Here is a 20146-nt window from a genome sequence, read left to right as displayed (position 1 = left end):
AAAATTGGCAGTGGCTTAGCTCGGCAATGCCAGGATATACGTAGCGAGCGCTAAGGCATAGCATGGCTGCCCTTGGTTAATCTTGATTGCAAGTTCAGGTTAGTCTGGTTGTCTAGCTATGTTGCGGCGTTTAGCCAGTCGTTCGGCGCCCTGTTCGTGTGTTTCCTGGGCGATTCGTTTCCTCTTCATCTCATTCCGATGTCGATTCCAGGCCTCCTCCTGCTTATCAGAATTGCCGCCGTCCATACTGCCGCCTCAACTGTGGTAGCGGCGCACGCGAGCTCTCCTTTTCAATCCTCCGACATGTTATCAGGCACGTGACGCAGCTGGCGAAGCGAGCGGACGCGAGCGCAACGACGAGGAACGCTGTGTGACGCCATACCAAACGGCGGTGGCGGGACACCTGTGGCTCGGTGCTACTAGTGGCGCATGCGCAGTAGTGACTAGGGAGCGAGAGAGAGAGAGAGAAATATCCGCGGCGAGGAGCGCGTTGTGACGTCATGTGCCTCCTCGAAGCACCTACACGACGAAATCGCAAGTTCGCGGGCAGTAAAGCGTTCGCTTTAAAAGATATCTATCTGACTGCTTCTCAAACTTCCCAGCAACTGGAGCGTATGTAACCGTAATGTTTGCACGGCAACACTGGCCGTAAACTCTATGCCTGAAGGCGGGCTTTCTGGTACAAACGCGGCATCTTGTGTGGTATGCTATGTGAGGAAGGCGAGCGCCAGCTGTAGGTATCGCAAGGAACCGGGCGCGCCGCTTCGTTGCCCCAGAGACACCCGCGCGACAGCGCGCGCAAATGGCGGACGCCGCTGCTGGTTTGTGAATGGCAGTAACGCTGGAAAAAGGGTTTATTTGAGTTCTCGCGTAACAAAATTATGTCTTCTCGTATAGCCAAATTACAATCCCAGGACTATCATACCTGCAAGTTTCGTGTAATTCATAGTTAACAATTTTTCCTGGTATTTTAGCTTGAGAAATTCAATTATTTCAGTAAATTTCTTGCGTCACATGAAGGCCTGGGTATCGGTGGTTCGAAAATATTTCCGTCGAAACAACGTCCGACGCCGACACCAGATCTTCTGCGAGACGGGCACCTTAACGCTATCACGTTAAAGGCTTAAAAATTAGCGGCTGAATAATCAATCCCTTTACCTTTGCAGCATCACGGCGGGCTCGCAACGCGTATGTCACAGGACTTGTGAATAAAGAACGCTCCAGCAACCCCCGCATTATCTTCTACTTGTGCCTCTAGAACTAATTTTTGTTTCTTTATCGCACCTCACTTGTCGGGCTATCCTTCGTCAGTAGTGAATACCAGAAAATTGGAGGTCAACAAAGAATCTCCAGAACAAGTTAAGGATCACGCAAGGAGCTATTGAACGAGAATCGTTAGGTGTAACGTTACGATACAGGAAGAGAGCAGTGTGGATTCGACAGCAAACGGGGATAGGCAATATTCTAGTTTTCCGCGAGAACAAGATTTAGCTGGGCAGGTTATGAATGCGTAGGGTAGATAATCCGTAGATCAGTAAGCTTATAGAATGGGTGCCAAGAGAAAGGAAGCACAGTCGAGGACGCGGGAGGAAGAAAGGTGGGGTGATTAAGTGAGGAGCCCTGCAGGCGCAAGTTGAAATTAGCTAGCGCAAGACAGGAGTGATTGCAGAGGCAGGGGGACCCCTTCGTTCCTGCAGTGGACATAAGAAAGAGGCTGATGATGTTGATGATACTGATGGAATACCGACTCGCCTATCATTCATTACTTCTAAATAAAAAAAATGAAACGCACATTCTGTAGTTGAGGTCCATTGCCGTTGCAACATGCTCAGTAATCTCTCAAACCAAGGAGCATATCTCACAAACAAGTGTTCCTACACATGGTGCACGGCCTTAAAAGATGCACAACACTTTCTCGTTTGAATTAGCGCTCTTTTTTTTTCGCAGCGCATGTGAAATATCATTTTGACACGTTTGCATTTTCAAAAATTGCACTACGCAAGCCGATGCGGCGGTAGTACCAATGGCGCGTATTCAGCGCCGGCTGGTTGCATTTTATTCGTTTTCCTGTCACCAACGTGTAGCGCGCTATGCACGCAATTCCTATTCGATGCTTCCGTTATTTAATGTGTCAAGCAAGCCATCCCGTGCGCGAGTTACGAGCACGGCTTGAAAGGCTTCCGTTAGATGAAACTTGAGTGTGGGTGCGCTGTTTTTCAGCAGGAAAAATGGAAGACTGAAATTGTTCGAGCAACGACAGGGCCGACGCACCCTGCGGACATTGTCTATTCTATAGCAAACGCATTTGCATGCCGCAGTTCATGGCCCAGGCTATCCACCAGAAAGCAAAATTATGTCGCTGCCAAGGAAAATAGAGACCTGCTGCACGCTGTTGTAATTTAATTTAGATTATATCCATATAGCCAACATGGGTAACAAGGCACGGCCCCTGGGAATGTGCCACTGGGGAATGTGCCGCTGCACAATGACGAAAAAAGATCCCCGTTTAAATTTTCGTGCACCATCATTGAGCAGTGATAGTTTCGAATTCATCCTCTTACGATCCATCCAGAGATGTGCTGCATAATGCGTCACTACAACCGCACTACCGTGGTACTGCGATTGGAACAGGCAGCTCACAAACAAAAACGTATCAAAGAGCAGCTTACATTAGAAGCTTTGCTCTAATTGAAGAAGCGTAACACGCATTCAAAGAAACCAAAGTAACGCGCGCGTTATATGCTGTACACACAGAAAACGTGCTTGAAATATGCTGCTAATAGAAAGAGGGTGCGAGCGGCCACTGGCTGGCACTCCGTACCTGAGAACGAAGCGGACGACGCGATGGAATTCTGTACGCGCGACGTAATTGCGTGTGTGTAGCTCGGTCGGTATGCGCCCGACGTCGTGCGACGCGTCGCCCGACCATGAAGTGTCAAACCATACTACGTCTTTCGCATACCATTGCGCACGTTGAGAAAGTAGCGGAGGCGTTCTAGTTATGTCCGAATGGTGCGTAGTGAAGGGAACTGCAACATTGCATATCATTTTAGATGGCGCGCGAAAGAAACAAAAACAAATGATACGCCTGGATATATAACTTCAATAGTGCTCCATAGAGCCATAACGAAAGGGCTCCTCCGAAGAGGAACGATGGCAAGGAACACAACCAAATCAGGCATAAAACACGATCGCGCGACAATATACGACACCTACGCGTTTCATCGAATGCTTGTTTAAAGCAATGCGAATGGAATAAAAAAAAACAGTTATGACTGAAAACTAGGACAATTGACAGCGCTTGCGTCTTTCGTTTCGGTATTGTGTTCTGTCAATTTATTTAGATATTTCTTTGTGAGAATGAGAGTACACATTTTACCGCTGAACTAACTTTCGCGCACTTTTACATAAACAACGTCTTCGGGAGTTGAAATATTTGCCCCAATGTTTTTTTTTTCATCATTTGACGATATTCAACTTTGCGCCTGTGTGTCTCGCGCTGTTTAACTTTTAACTACAATAGGTTCTACGTGAATACCTCGCAAGCACTTTGCCCCAGCCAATAGTAGTCTCGGTACTCGGCAGGTGCTTTGAAATTCCACAAAATTAGGCACTTATTTCAAGTTTATCACGACAGCATCGTGGACCTCGCGATAGGCTGAACGACGCTCATCTTAATCAGGAGCAATAGCATGGATAGCCCCTGAGAAACACCTATACATAAAGCTGCAGGCGATTGGTAGGCAAGATGGTGAGTCCAGACTGCGATATTATCGTTCCTCGTTCGTGGTCATCATTTTTTTTTCAACGCAATTAGAAGGAAACGAAAAACAAGCATTCGCAAGCAATGTTTTCAGAAAAAGAAAACTTCGCAGACGTATGCCAATGTCCGAGCTACTCATACACCCGATACATCGACATTGTAAAAGGGAGCGCGCTCCCACTATTGCAAAGTTCTATAAGGGTCTGGTTTTCCACGGCAGAAAAAATCACCCTAACCAGTATTCTGTGCATTTTACAACTCTTGGTAATTATGTTGCAACGTAAATTCGGGCTAGGGCGCAGGCTACGTTGTTGGCAGTTCTTCATCGCTGCCGCACGACAACCGTTGTTGCAATCCTTTTCACAAATTCACCGCGAAATGCAGCGAGTGGGTCGGAAGGAAATACCCGCCCAAGGGCAATAATTGTTGGGCTGCTGAGCACGAGGTCGCGGGATCAAATCCCGGCCACGGCGGCCGCATTTCGATGAGGGCGAAATGCGAAAACACCCGTGTGCTTAGATTTAAGTGCACGTTAAAGAACCCCAGGTGGTCAAAATTTCCGGAGTCCTCCACTACGGCGTGCCTCATAATCAGAAAGTGGTTTTGGCACGTAAAAACCCAAATATTATTATTATTAAGGGCAACAATTGCCTCCTACAAGTGCGTTTCATTTCGTTTTTTCTTGGCGAATCAATCAGCGCTAGAGTTCCAATTACTTCCGCCTCGCTGTGTACCTGATTGGCGAACTCCCTGATAATCTCGTCGGGGTCGGGAACGATGTCCATCTGGGACGACACGGCCACGTTGAAGGCGCCGGCGTACGAGGTGATGGTGACGGCCAGCGGAACCTCGGGCGTCCATCCCGCCCAGGCGACCGCGGTCTTGACGCGGCTCATCCCCAGAACGACGTGCTCCTCGGGGCCCGGCATGTTGCAGAACACCGCCGACGGTTTGCGGTGCCACATGCCCATGAACCTGCGAGGAGACTCGCAATGGAACACAAAAGCTCCGTGCTTGGACCAAGCTTGGCGTGACACTGTGAACTATAAGGACGGCCCCGTGGCTTGAATAAAACGCGGGCCGCACTTCCTGTACAAGTGTGATAGTTTGTGGAAGTGAGCGAGCCCGAAAATGCCATAGAAGTCAACAGGTAAGCAGACTAGTGAAACGTTGTTGCGCCAAAAAGGAGAATGAAGACTGGAGTCAAGTCTTATTCAGCTCAAGTTTTATTATTTTCCTTTATGGCGCAACAATGTATTCATTAGATGCCAACCAACTCGCCCAGCAACTACTTCTACTCAGGTAAGCTGACGCAGCAAATCGAAATACTGTAAGTAATGAGCAACTTAAGAGGAAGCTTTAGCGCGGGTACTCCTATCTAAATACATGTAAAATGAGAATTCGTTTTTCTCGGCAACCACTGCACTAAATGTGACGAGGTTTGTTGCATATTAAAGAAGAGCTTAAGATGTAGTGACTGTTGGCTTCGAATTTTTTATTTAGGTCGTCATTTTTTCTATTCGAAATTGGCAAAAATCGAAAATTTTCAGTAAACGAAACTATGAAGTTTACAACACTGTAACTCAGGAAGAAAAAAATGTTACCACAGTTCTGTGAATTGTATCTGATGGCATATTTAAAGCGGACAAAATTAATATCTTACACATGAATCCAGAAGAAGGTCAGTATTATGTAAATACAGCTTTTGCAGAACGCCTGTACACAACGTAATAAATTCACGTAAGATATAAATTGACAAATACAATTTTTCCGCTTTGCGTGATCTAATGGATGACATTTACAGAACCGTGATATCTGTCCTTGATGCAGAGCTATTAATTTCTAAACTTGGTGCTTCTATGATTTTCAAACTTTCGAATTTTTGAAAATCTATTTAACAAAATTCAGGCCCTAAATCGAAATTCTGCTTCCAACAGTCACTAGAATTTAACTTTCTCTTTCAATTCCAACAGATTTCATTAAAATCAGCCCTGGGGTTATCTCAAAATAAGGTTTTTATGTTTTACATGTGTTTGAATAGGCGGCGTCGGAGTTGGGCCCGAGCTAAAGCGACCTCTTATGTGTATTAATTAGATTGATTTAAGTGCCAGAAATGGCTGAGTGCAGAGAGTCGGGAGTGCACGACACTTTCCGAAAATTAGCATACCGCAGTCTTTTTTTTTTTACATTATTCCGCACTAGAGTGGAAGCTACTATGCGTCCTCTGGTGCTGCACAAAACTCACAGACAACAAAATTCTTGGACACTAGCCTATACAGACGTCGGCGCAAGCTGCTATAGCAGCGCTGCGGCGTTACCTAAAGGAGACTTGATTTCTCAGCAAATTGTGGTTGCGCGCCACTGTTCACTGTGTGGCGCAGTATGTCTCTGTACGTGACACTGTGTGGCTTTCTGGCGTCTTGACAGACTGTGACAGCGCCGACACTCAGTCTTATGTTAAAGGGATAATGAGACATCCACGCAAACGTAGCTAACTGCTACAAAGGAAACCCATTCGTTTTCCTTTGGCTCGGTTTCCTTCGTGGCACTTAGCTACATTTGGGTGGATGACTCATTTTCACTTCGTAAATTACTTCTTCCCCCCTTGCGGGTTTCCGCAGAACTATTACGTCAAACGTTAGGCTTATGTTGTCCACCCTCTCATTCTTCGCTTCTATTTCTAACGCGAAAGCATTAAAGCATTACGCAAAAATCCGGCGCTATAGTCGGCGGCGCGTCCGAATGATGGTGCTTAAGATGGCGGACGGCAAGGACTAAAAGTACATAAGAAAGTACACGAATTGACATCGAATTTCTCAGGAAGGTTCCTGTAAACAAAGCAAATCAATGTGTTCGAAATTCTAGAACATTAAGCAAATTTCGGCCTGAGTGGGAATCGAACCCGGGCCTACGGGGTGCGAGACGAGCACACGTCACCGACGCCACGGCGGCTCCACGGTGTTGGCTGAATGAATGTGTGCCTAGTGCGTGTCTCATTGCGTACGTCACGCCTCAGCCATCTGGCTGACTAAACGTGTGGCCTAGAGATCGTGTTCCTTGGGCACGTGATGGCGCAGACCAAGGGTGAGAGGTGGCGCCACGTCATTGGTGTATAAAACGAGTGTACATAATAAAAAGCATTGCTGTGCAACTGAATGCCGCTGCGCGGTCCTTCGAATTATGAAGTCCTCGCCGGTAAGCGGGCGCGTTGAGACGCTTGGCACGTTTTCATTTGGCCTTACCGAGGCGCAGTTCAAGCGCAGGCGTGAGCATTCGCGGGAAAGGAACGCGCAGAAAGAAACATTTCACGAAAGCGACTACAATGCTTTCGCATTCCCGCACGTAAGCAGTCTTAAATTTCTCGATCGATTTTTTTCTCATTATATTGAGGAAAGACCACTGCTCCAACCGTTCCCAAAACAAAGTGCAAAGGGTTACGTTTACCAGATAACTGAGGAGGAAGAGGAAAATGATGAAAAGGAAGGAAGGAAGGGTAAGGAGGTCAACCAGACGCACGTCCGATTTGCTACTTTACACAGGGGAAGGGGTTTAAGAAACTGACACTGCCAGAGGAATACATTGGTCTGTTTTGTAGTATGAACTCTTTGTCCCGTGGTCCGTTGTTCTGTTTTCATGCTATGTAAGATGTTAGGCCAAGCATGCTTTCTGATAAGTCTAGACTTTTTCTGTGCAATAGCTTCCTCAGCACACACGCAAAAAGTAAGAGCCAGCTAAATTCTTGACATGTGCCTGATGTCACACCGACTTCATAGCAAGCGGTTTTAGCAGGACATTAAGAAAACAACGTAAGTTTAGCCTTTAGGTTCTCCAGTAGGAAGTAGTGCCTGATTGCTTAACAAGTGCCAATACATTGCCTAAACTGTAATAGAAAAAAAAGGCATTTCCTGCTTCATATCAGCATCAATATCAAACCTAATATATATACACACAATTGTCTGGTTGTTGGCGAGTGGATTCAGTATGTATCCTAGGATCCACGCAGACAACCAACAGACGAGAAAGCAAAGACAGGAACGCGTTCGTCGTGTCCTTCCTTTCTAGTTCCTTGCTCTACGTGGTTGTTCTCAAGTGACGTGCTAGTGTATTCGGCTATGTGACGAACGATAAAGCGAGAGTACGGACCAGTGTGCCAGCCGGCAGGGCAGCAGCGTGAACAGGATGTTTGCTGCCCCGTACAGCACCACGGGGTCCGGCGAGTTCTTCAGCTCGTCCATGGCCTGTCGCACTTCCCAAAGGCGCGGTATGGCGCCCTCGGTGTTGGTGGGGAGGCGCACCAGCGCGCTGCTCAGCTGGGTGCCCAACTCGGGCACGGGCTCGCCGGTCGCTGGCTCGTACCTCAGGTCCACGGCCAAACACACCTGGAAATGTAGAAACACCGGAATGGATCATAATCAAGCTCCGAGTCAGGTTCGTAGTAAAAAGCAACATAGATCAAGAGAGAGATGTCAGAGAGTACTAGGCTGCATGGGATAAATAGATAAACGTTTATCGAATTCAACAAATATTAGGAAAGGAAATGTCAATGTTTGGGTTCCCCATTCCAGGACTCCAGCGACCGCAGCTGCTCTCCCAGCTTGATCCAGGAGACCCATTTGGGTCTCCATGTCAGCGCGGGCGAGGACGTCCCAAGGATGCCCCAACATCGTGAGTATCAGAGGTGACCGTGCCTCCAATGGCTTGTTCTGGCATTCTCATATTACGTGCTGTAGCATCCCTCTCGACTCACACCACGGAAATTGGTTTGAATATGCATTCGGATTTATGAGATGCCACCTACCCACCTGTGGTTAGGTATTCACCTGCAGTTGCGTAAGGCTACGTGCATCTTCCACTTTCAGTAATTTATGCGGTAGAACATACCGCTGTCTTGTCTTGCGTTGATGTTTCAGTACATCGCGAGCACTGCATGGTTCGTATTGTTGATCCCAATTGTTCTTTTCTCGGTTTGTTAAATCACGAACTAAAGAGTGCACCTGCTCATTACCCGAAGTATTCTCGTGGCCTGGGCACCAGATTATGGTGTGGTGGTGTTTTGCCTTGTCACCGAGTATTATCGCGACAACTTACGGTAGCCTACCATATGGAAACAGTCTACAAGAAGACATCTTCTGAAAGGTGACAAAGAGTCATTAAAAAAAGTTGGAAGCCGATTCAATCGCTAGTTGAAGTCACGGAAAGACAGTGTCTTCCTTGGCGAGTTGGGAGTGAGAATGCGTTGTTGCAAGTGCGTAATTTATGGCAACAGCGACACTTAAGCGAAAACGTTTGATAGACGTCATCTAGAGGGCACTTCACCTTCGGAGTTTTTATCGTCAGTTATCATCATCAGCATATCAATATTACTGTCGTCGTTCCAGCTATCATCATCGCATTCATCATGATCACCATTATCAAGGTTTCATCAGTGCGGTTCTCACAACAAATTGCATGATTCATCATCATCGTCATCAACATGAGTCACGACTATCAGCTTTGCCAAATTTTTAGATTGCACTAACTTCCGGATCTGATAAAGAAAGAGTCTAGAAAAAAAGATTAGATAGAGACATACCCGATACGGTAAACTGACAGTAACTTATCAAAATTGCTCTAAAGAAAGCTAGCGTTAAGGTGGTGCTAAAATTATCTGTATAAAGCAGGAATAGTAATACGGTAATAGACAATAAATACGAAAACCATAAGCAATGAACTATGCTTGAAAAAGGAAAATGTGAATTTAATAGTTCGATAAGTTAGAAAAGTTTGATATTTTAAATGTGCGAACTTTTCAATCATGTTTAATGTATGGTGGTAAGCATTACAAATAGATAAGCGGAAAAACTGGTGCCATTTCAACAGTAATTTATCTGTATTATGAGTAGTCAGTGCACTGCAGTCACACTGCAAAAGAAACTTGATGCTATAAGATGATTCACTGAATTGGACCGCGTAGGGATGAAAATCAGCCGGCATACTTTATTGCTGCACGCTACGGAGTGACATTTCTACAGAATTCCCGAAAAAAATATTATCATATTCATGATCATGATCATCATGATCATCCCATGTATTTTTCCAGCTAAACGATGATTTCTGCAACAGATATGCAATTGCACAGGTGTTGCACGCTCCAACCCCACCCAGCGGCAGAATTGTATACCGTCGCCCAGACCAAACTCCATACTCTTTAAGTGTCCTGAACAACTGCGAGCACTTAAGAGGAGATCCCAAGTACTTTGTATTCTTTATGCACGTCGAATGCCATACCAGAATATTTTAGAAGCACTAAAGCCATAATAGTATTTCCCTTAATTATACATAGATATAGTGAATGATGGAATTTAGCACCGTGAACTAATCGATTCAATTAGTCTTTATTGTATGTCGGCGAATTGAAGGCAAGTGTGTTCGGCGCCTAATTTCGTAAATTAACGTTATCGGGACCTTTATGGTAAGGAATAGTAGTGAAGTGGCTGACACGTTAGGCGTCCAAGTTGTTTGTGTAAATCTGCTAATGACTATACTAGCGCTGCGTATAAAGCACATGTCCAAACTGTTCCAGAGTAAAATGCTGATTGCGAGGGTAACGGCTGTAATAAACGGAAGCCGAAATCATAAGTCAAATTACTGTCCATGAACCATTCAGCTAGTATATTGTAAAGGCTATGAGAAGTGTATTTAAAATGCCTATCTTTTTTTAACATTCCTTAAAACTTTTCAAACTCATCTGAGCAAAATTACGGCATAGAATGGTCGACTCACTTCGCGCTGTTTTAACAAAAGGAATTTGTGTTACGGTACTTTGAACGTAAAGGTAAGGAATTGGGGCTTCTTTATATATTTTTTTGACCTCTCGGCAATTCACAATGCAAACATTCGAAGCATCGTTGTATGTAGCCTCGACACTTACTAATTTCGGCGGTGCTCGTTCGTACGGCGACACACACAGACACCACACACACACACACACACACACACACACACACACACACATATATATATATATACATACATATATATATATATATATATATATATATATATATATATATATATATATATATATATATATATATACGCGCTCATATGTATACATATGTACACGGTATCCCTGCTAAATTTAGCCAGAGCTTAAAAATATGCAAATGCTATGTAGCTGGACGGAACAATGGTTGTCTTATTTGCCGTCGCTTGGAGAAACTGAGGGTATTTTTTTCCATTACGCCTAATTATATAGCTAGTCTTAATAATTTGTACCACTTCTCAAATACTATAATTAGATGAAACGTGGCAATGAGAAAATTGTAGAGCGACATGCAAGACTCTCGATAGAACTTTCAGCTGTTGAATACATGCTACATAAACGTAAGGTTTGGGTACGGGCTATTTGGTATTCCATTGTTGCAAACACCACTTACAGCGCATACATAGAGAAAGGACTAAAAGAACGACGAAGACAAGCGCTGTCAGCGCTTTTTCCGATTTTTCCGAGCGTGAAAGCAGCCCGCCAATGCACGCAAAGTTTCCGTGCGACTAGCCACTCGAGGTACTTTGCGCGTGATCGCGGGCTTCCTAATTTTATTCTTAATGTTCAAGATAGGCTGGTTTCGCGCGGTCGCACGACACTGAACGCGAAACCACACAAAAGGGATCTTCAAAGGAAGGAGTCATTGATGGCTTGATAGAGTCGCGCCCCAGAAAGACGTGACTAAACACAGGCTGCCCGCGGGCGACACGTGGAGTGTAGGTCGACGCTGGTGGAGCCAAGAATGTAGCCACTCTAAGTGCTGCGTTGCCGCACGCGGAATATCTTGCAGGAAGCATAGGGAAAATATTAGGATTCACTCTTGTTCCCTAATGTAGTTTTCCCAAGTAGTCCCCCTTTGATACTTTCGCAGTAGCCCCTGGAAGTGTTGCCGGCTCCCCAATTTTTAATGGGAACACACACACGTATAGCCATCACAATTCCTTCCCTTTTGGCTCCATTGACAAGTGAGGTGACAGTGTCCTTGCTGGGTTGAACGGCAACAATAATTATCTTTTGTTCCGCAAAGTGCGTAGATGCATACTTTAGAAATTGGGTTACAATTGCATTGCACGCTGAGCCACATTGCTCTACGCCCGTGCTTCTTCCGAGGCGCACTTTCGCGGTCAACCACGTGGCTTCGCAGGCGCCGACGAGGTAGGTGCTCCTGCATCCATCTTGCAACACGCATTGGAGACAAGCCGACGCGCGTGTGCTTTTATACGCAAGTGGCGAGCCCTCTCACGTGACGTCACAAACCGCTACGCGTGCTGTGCCCACCTCTCCCGTGACGTCACGAACCGCTGGGCGCGCCACTCGAGGTCTCTCCTCGTCTCTCCGATAATACCTGGTGGTGTGTAGTAGAGGTAACGCCTCTGGCTCTCACTCTAAAGCGTCCTCGGGGTGGGCTGGCTTCGAATCCACCTATGTGCAAACGCATTCTATATGTTCTTTTCAAATATCTTAGTTAACTTTACCTGGATATGGGGGGGTCTACATAATTACTTTCCACACATTATGACCTTTTTCTATGCTTAACATCGATCCCATACATACCATACTTACATTTCAGCATTCCTAACATTATGTGTACTGCCACCGCCGGACACCGGCAAATCGCCCAATGAGCCAAGTAGTGCATTCGCGCTAAAATTCCGGTATTGGCGTCGGACGTCGTTCTACAAAAAAATATAATTCCAAACCAGAACCACGCAGTCCCTCAGCGTGGCGCAGAGGCGCTAGTGGACTAATTCAGTTCCTCAAAGTAAGACACGTCAGAAAAATCGTAAACTACGACCTAAACACAACGTACAGACATGATTGCGGCGTATTGTAATTTGAATATACTAGAAATCATATTTCTGTATCGCGGAAACTCCAACATATACCGCTTTTCCAGCGTTCGTAGCGGCGCATCTTGCTCGGTTCCTTGTATCAACACCATCCAGATGGCGTTCGCTTCGCGTATCCTCAACAACGCCACGGTTGCTGGGAAGCGTGACACGCAGCTAGGGATCTTTGAATGCTATTGCGTTCCGCTCTTAAAGGCGAAGCTTAAGCGTCCTCTACGTTTTTTGAAATGCACACCATGCCTGACTGACAGTCGGGATATTCATCCAGTGTGCAGACAACATTCACTACCTCCCTCTTTACTGCTTTTCATTCATTCCCGCCTTATGATTTCTGTAGGGCTCCATCCAACCTATGTGTTCGTTCAGTTTGAAGTTTTCTAGACTTCTCTCTTTGCCTTCTTCCTATCTCGCTTTCTTGAACGCATAAATAAGAGCAGTGCAAGGTGTTCTAAGAAGCCCAGTAACTCCGCGCTATCGCATTTGTGATGGACAAAGCTAAAGCCGGTGTGATGACCAGCAAATGTCCCTACATGCTTGGAACAGCCTGCCCCTTTCGCCCATGGAAAACCGCAGAACGTTCAGAAGAAAAATGGCTGTACGTCCATACGACTGAAAAGAATTATTTCCTTTTCCCTATGGATTCAGGCCCATTATTCTGAAGTGAATAAATGCGCAGCAATATATCCTCGCAAAATGCCTTGCCCTAGACCTCGACTGTGCATTCGACAGGCAACGCTCATGAATAATGTGCATCAGGAGGTCTCTCATGCTGTACCCTTGTAGTCGCCTGCTGGTCTCATGGCGATCCTGTCAGGAACGAATACCACAACTGCGGACTTAAAATTCAGGGTTCTCCGATTTGATCGGGGCCGAGGTCACTTAGTTATTTTCTGTTCCCAAAATTCTTATTTTTAGCTGCTTATTTACAAAAATACTGCAGACCCCGTATGTGCCGCATCAGAAGAACAAGAAAATTTTTGAGTACGAGAACAGTAACAGAGACAGAACGAATGCGGCCAAATACAACATAATAATAAAAATCCTCAAGACTTTCTATCGCTTTCCTACTTCTCGTTGAGATGACAAGGGTAGGAAACTCCACTCTTTAGTGGAGCACAAGAATATGAGACGTTGAATAGACACGAAAACAAATATGAAATTGCTTTTTGGAGGAGCAGCTCGGTTCACAGGAGATGCCGTCCCTTGTGACACCCTATATCCGAGCGGTATTCTTTGCATGGCAAGAACAAATAGTTGTTACGCCATCCGTACTGCTGTTGCGCATCTTTACGCGTGGGCGCAATGAACATGCAACGTCTCCTCATCTACTTTCCTGTTTTCCCGCACTCCTTGTGCAGGGCAGCAAAGTAGAGAGTCGTCGATAGATTTTCATTTGTTTCCTTTTATTGTTTATCGGTCTCTATCAATGAAAAACAAAGTGACAGTTTCGCCAGTAAGACGAAGCACTCATATCTATTGCAAAGTAATAAACAGCTACACGAGGTAGGGTTCATAGATTTATTGGCCGCCTAAATTGCAGTAAACACTCGCTTGCTACATGAATTAGCAAGCGTGGTATCAAGCGCGCACAGGCAAACATGAAAATATCTCACTAGATGACCGCGAACACATACTGTCACAACGCTGGCGTGATGAAGAACGAAAACAGAGGGGCGCCAACGCTTGTGCTGCCTCTCGCTTTAGCGTGCCTCCGAGACTTGAGATTACGCGACCTAGAGCCCAAGGCACACCGAGAGACCGAGCACAAGAAGCGACGAGCCATCTCGGCTCGCCTAAGCTTTGCACCCGCCTGAGGTTGACTCCGAGTTAAGGCACGTGTGGCGCAGGGTCGGGCTGGAGCAGGAGACGCGCTCACCTGCCTCCCGCATCGCGCTCTTGATCACGGCACCATGCACCTGCCTCATACCGACCCGCATTGAGCGCGTTTTATCAAGTGACCTAAACCACTTCGGGCGCGCATCAAGTCACCATCCTTTTTGGCTCAACCTAGCAGCTTCCCGTCGTGCCCACATAGTGCGACGCGCGGAGCACGATAGGATGCTATCGCACTTCGATTTTATGCGTAACCTCACGGCGACGGCAACGACGACGGCGAAAATTCAACTGAAGTGTCCATATAATTGCTATCGCAATAACACATGGGAGCTAAGAAATAATTTTTCCCGGTTACCACTGCACTGATTTAGATTAGGTTTGCAGCACCTAAAAATGCCACCGAATCTAGTATTTCTAGAAAGATGATTTCCAATTTATCCAATTAAGAAATCCTCGACACCTGGTAACTTATATAGAAAAGAAGCTCAAGCATGAGGATTAATACGCTATTCTTCAGCAATGAAAGTGATCTTACAATTCTGTAAACTACACATACTGAAAAATAAAATCGGAGAAAATTGATGTATTTTAGAGCACTCTGACTTCTACAACTAATGTGCAACTGGCACATTTGGTAAATTCTTGGAAACATTGTAACAATATCACGTAAGCTGTCAATTGATATATCACATCTGTCCGCTCGAGATGGTTTAACTGGCGCGATTTACAGTACAGCAATCTGCCTTCTTGGCGCGCAGTTACAGATGCCTTAACGCCATGTCTTACGTGTAGATATTTAGAACATTTATAAAGAATTATAAAAATAAACATAAACCGTTATTGTAGCGCAGTAAGAACTGAATAGACGGTTGAACGACCGCTGACGCCTTTTGCTACGTTCACAGACACTGGCCCAGTGACTTGGCATGTAGCATTTAGCGGGCATGCTGCAGACATCGCACAACTAAAGTTCTAGTCAAAGTCACACGGGTGACACCGTTACGATACCGCTGTGCAGCTGAGTACGAGGCAGAAAGTTCCATTATTGGCCTCCGCAGTCGCATTCCAGTAGCGGCTCAATGCAAAGACGTGCGTAAATTAAACTTTGTGTTCATGTTGAGGAAGCCCAACTGGGCAAATTGATTTGCAAGCCCATCACCAAGGCGTCTCTGACAATGCGCTGTGCACTGTACGCCTTTTTTGTTTGTCCCTTGTCACGCTGTTTAAACATTCTATTGTTTGAACAAATTCATTCGTGTTCCTTGGTTGGGAGAATAAAAGCTTACTCATGTTCGTGAAAGAGTTTAGCAGAAGATTTCGTAGCAGCCGTGGAGAGCTTTATAAGTACTACAAATATAAATATTGCTAATACAACATTTACAAACATTTAATTCAATGAAATAGCCAGCGGATGAGTGGCTGTAGTCGCTGCACGCCGGAAGAGTAAAGGAATGAAAGATTTCTTATTTTTTGCGCACAGTGTCGAGTGTCTACGGTTGCGTTGCACTGGTAAGACCTGAAGAAACCCAAACCAGAATGTCGCCGCTTTTGTTGCGTTAACTTTTCCCTTATTTTCTTGTATTCGCACAAAAAGAAAGGCACTTAACGATAACTTAAACCAACAATTCAGAAAGTCCTTAAAATTTATGCACGGTCTTTTTTATTCACTTAAATTATTCACGTACAATTCGTTTTTATTCAGCACAGAAAAACATTCAAACATTATTAAAGTCAGCGTATTAAAGCACGTTCAGAAAGTCACCTCCCAAACACCACCTTTGTTGTCACTTAAAGGGAAGCTGAAAGGTTTTCCAGAAAAAATGAGTGAACATCTGTACATTATGGTTTTCAACCCTCCGAATTCGAATATCGTATCGAAATTGAGCGAAAGAAAGCGCAAATATATTTTATTTCGACGAAAAGTGCAGCAGCGGACACGCCCAGCTCGCGCGTCTCGTTTCCGCCTGTGATTGGTCGGTGCGCCTCGTGACGTCAACTCTGCCGCTGCCGACCGCTGCCGCTACACATGAAGCGCGGTGCCAGGTAGTTTGGTGCTGTTTTTCTGAGACGGTAATGGAAAATTTAGAGAGACTGCGTTTTTCTGAGGAGTTCGGCGTTACTCCCTACATGTACGAGCTGACTGCGAAGAGCCGGCCTCTCGAAGAAGCAAACGATGCTGGTGCGAGCAGTACTTTCGACGCGAACGAAAGCAAAGTCTTGGGATCTCCTCGTGTTGGAAATGCTCGTTGGTGAGTATGTTTTTTGCAAAGTGATCTAGTGATCTCGCCGATCTTTCGCCGATCTAGTGAGCTCGTTTCCGGTCAAACAACTGTAGTGTTGTGTTCCTGCATGCCTCCTCGTGGAACGTAAGTGGGAATGCGATCGTCGGCATTTGTGCGCTGTCCAAACCTGTCGGCAATCTACAAAGACGGTTTAAACGCGTGAAAAGCTTCCCGGTTCATGCAGTACGTGTAGTGACCTTCATCTGTTGACTACCACTCACGTTGACTACCACTCACGTTAATTACCACTCACGTTGACTACCACGCACGTTGACTACCACTCTACATACACGCAGACGCACCAACAAAGGAATGCAGGGTTGATCGAAGCAGATTACGATGGCACGCACGCAGAAACAAGCGCGGTCAGGCACGGTCGCGGACGCTGCGAAGGAACGAAGCAGAGTTGACGTCACAACACCGCGGTTTCCGGTCTCCGCTCCGCTCGCTCATTCAAAGGGGGGCGGAGCTACAGCGCAATTTCAACCGACGATTACGTCGCTCCTAATTGAAAAAAAAACCCCCAAATTTTACCTACATGGTTTATAAGGTTCCCGCATCCGTATGTGAGCGTCTTATTGAATTCGACAGACTCTTCAGCTTCCCTTTAACTATTCCCTAAGATAACCCATAACAGACAAAAAAAAAAACCCATTCAAGCAGGGATTAAAACAAGCACTGAACAGGTCGTTCAAATAAGTCGCTTCTAGAGCTATGTCCGCTCACGTTCTCCGGGCTCTCACTCTGCCCACCGAATCGTGCCGTAAATAAGTTAGGCCCGTCCTTGCGAAAACTTTTCTCTTTGACCATTCCAGCAGAAACGTAGTAGCTCCGGGTCCACCTCGTGACGTCGCAGGCGCGCAAGCGCTGTTTGCTCAGCGTCAAACAAAAGCGTCGCGTGCCCGAGGTGCGTCAATCTTGTTAGCAGCACGCGAACGACGGCGCGCTCGGGAATGAACCGGCAAACTCTGGTCGCACCTGCGAGGCTCCGTACGCGACGATAGCGGGCGAAAGCAATTTGTATTGATTTGCAGGCCTTGCTGCGTGGCCCCGTCCCAAGCTACTGGCGTTCCTGCAGAGCACTGACCGTGCTTCTCTTACTCGTCGCAGCGGCCATTTTGCTTCGAGCGAAGCGAACCAACGAGTCAAGACGAGGCTTCCCCTAGGATGCTTCGGATTGAAATGAACTTGAAACGTGAAATCTTATTTGTTTGGCATTTGAACAAATCAGCCCATTTTAGGTTTGCTGATCCTACTGTTGAAGTTGAGTTCTAGAGACTGACTGCGCTACAGTCGATTAACGTAGGCCCTCGGTATTGTGACGCGAAGCTTTAAACGCTCCATTTTTTTACAAGTATTAAGTGAATATTTATTCTCTTGCTTGTACAGGATACACAGCTTCGCGGATACGCGTTTGCTGCAAGTAGCTCACTGAGTTTTTCCAACGATTTTATTTATTCAGATACCCGCCCTGGGTGGCTTGGTGGCTATGGTGCCGCGCTGCTAAGCACCTCGACGCTAAGCATGAGGTCGTGGGTTTGAATCTCGGCCACGGCGGCCATATTTCGATGGGGCTGAAATGCGAAAACAACAGTGTGCTTAGGTTTAGGCGCACGTTAAAGAACCCCAGGTGGTCCAAATTATTCCGGAGTCGCCTACTACGCGTGCCTCATAATCAAATCGTGGTTTTGGCGCATTAAACCCCATAATATGTAATTTTTATTATTATTTATTTATTCAGCTTCTTCAAGTTATTTTCTCTAGTCCACGCAACTTCATTTCAAACCCTCCAATCCAGATTTCTCAATATTTATCACGCATAGCACATATGTAAATGCTGCTTTATTCGAATTGTCTCTAAGCGTAGGCATATAAATTTGCATCCTCCTCTTAGAGCGAATGATAACCTGTGCATACCAATATCATACATGACATGAAGCCTGCAGGTGTGCAGTAAAGAATTCTTTTACACCAGACCAAGCTGTTATATTCATCGGCGTGGTCCAGCTGTCGTCCTGGGTATTTAAAAGCGGACGCACCCTCATCTGTCCTCGTAGTTGGCAGCAGGGCGTAGGCCGCGCGTTCATCCATTAAATGTATCTGCTTTTGCAGGTAAGCACCTGCTGGGAGCAATTTTTCGTTCCTTTTGTGAGCTGCGCACTGCTGCCACACTTCTTACAGCTCCCACTTTTTATTCTTCAATTTGTCATTCTTCTGTTTCTAATATGACTAAGGATTTTGCAAAAGCTTTCGACGATTTTATGCGTGAAATGAGATTAGAACTTCGTTCTGTGAAAGAGAGCATGAAATTATGCAGCGACACTTGCAATGAGACGAAGCTCACCTCTGAGGTTAGGGCACTGAGAAAGGAAGTCAGCGAACTTGTTAAGTGTAATGAAGGTTTGAGGAGCGAGAACAAGCGGTTGACACGACAAGCTGGAGAGCTACAGCAGTACATGAGGCTCGACAATTTGGAAGTAAAGGGTATCACGGGGAATGCAGAGCCTGTTGATGTCATAAAACAAATTGGCGAAGTTGTTGGCGAACCAGTCAGTGAATTAGACATCGATACATGTCACCGCATTCGCACTTGGACGAGACGAACATTATAGTTCGTTTTGTTCGACGAGAAAAAAGGAACACGTTCCTTTCTAAGGCAAGGAAACAGAGACTTAATAACAGTATGCTTGGTTTTTCAGATGGAGGGGCTGTCTATGTTAATGAGCATCTATCTCAGTTTAATAAGCATTTGTTAGGTGCCGCCATTGCAAGTAAGAAATTAGTGTCATGGAAATATGTCTGGACTATAGGGGGTAAGGTGTTCGCACGTTAAAGTGAGCTGACTGACGCTCTGAGGATCACCGGTCATGGTGATCTGGAAAAAATGACTAGGTAAGGTCCGTTTCCTAAGATGGACTGTTGCACCGCCATGGATTGCGAGCCAACTTGTGCTGGCTATAATGTTGAAGGTCTCAGAACGAAGCTCGGTTCTCTAGAGAAAGGGCTCAGTGGTGTTAATTTAATGCTGGAAGCATCAAACACAAGGGTGACCATCTGAACTTGTTTTTTTTTTCGTCCATAAAGCGTAAATTTGATTTTTTCGTGTTTACAGAAACATGGCTAACATCCCATGAGGATCATTCCCACTTTGACAACTATACTTATATGAAATGGATTATTAAGGCTTCACTGCAAGGGTGGTCGTCTCGCTGTGTATGCAAATGCATTGTAAAAACGTTCTGTTATAGATGAATTTTGCGTAATAGATTCTAACGTGGAATGCATTACTGTATCTACTGGAAATGTAGTGGTCGTCGCAATATACAGACCTCCCACCCGTAACAAACTGCGCTTCGACTTCCTTGAATATTTTCTGGTGTATCTGAGT

The 20146-nt window shown here is 45.7% G+C and overlaps 1 protein-coding gene across 1 annotated transcript in view; it reads right to left on the bottom strand.

Annotated features, from left to right (window-relative positions):
• LOC142563876 (putative diacylglycerol O-acyltransferase Mb3761c) overlaps positions 1-20146 on the bottom strand; it is a 546482-nt gene that overhangs the window by 52845 nt on the left and 473491 nt on the right. The window contains exons 8-9 of the mRNA XM_075674553.1: positions 7907-8142; positions 4498-4738 (exon numbers count right to left, since the gene is read on the bottom strand). Coding sequence (XP_075530668.1) covers positions 4498-4738; positions 7907-8142 — 477 coding nt within the window. The remainder of the gene's footprint in view (positions 1-4497; positions 4739-7906; positions 8143-20146) is intronic.

The sequence above is a fragment of the Dermacentor variabilis genome, chromosome 11, assembly GCF_050947875.1.
Source record: "Dermacentor variabilis isolate Ectoservices chromosome 11, ASM5094787v1, whole genome shotgun sequence".
NCBI lineage: Eukaryota > Metazoa > Arthropoda > Arachnida > Ixodida > Ixodidae > Dermacentor > Dermacentor variabilis.
This window is presented reverse-complemented; position numbering and strand designations above follow the sequence as displayed.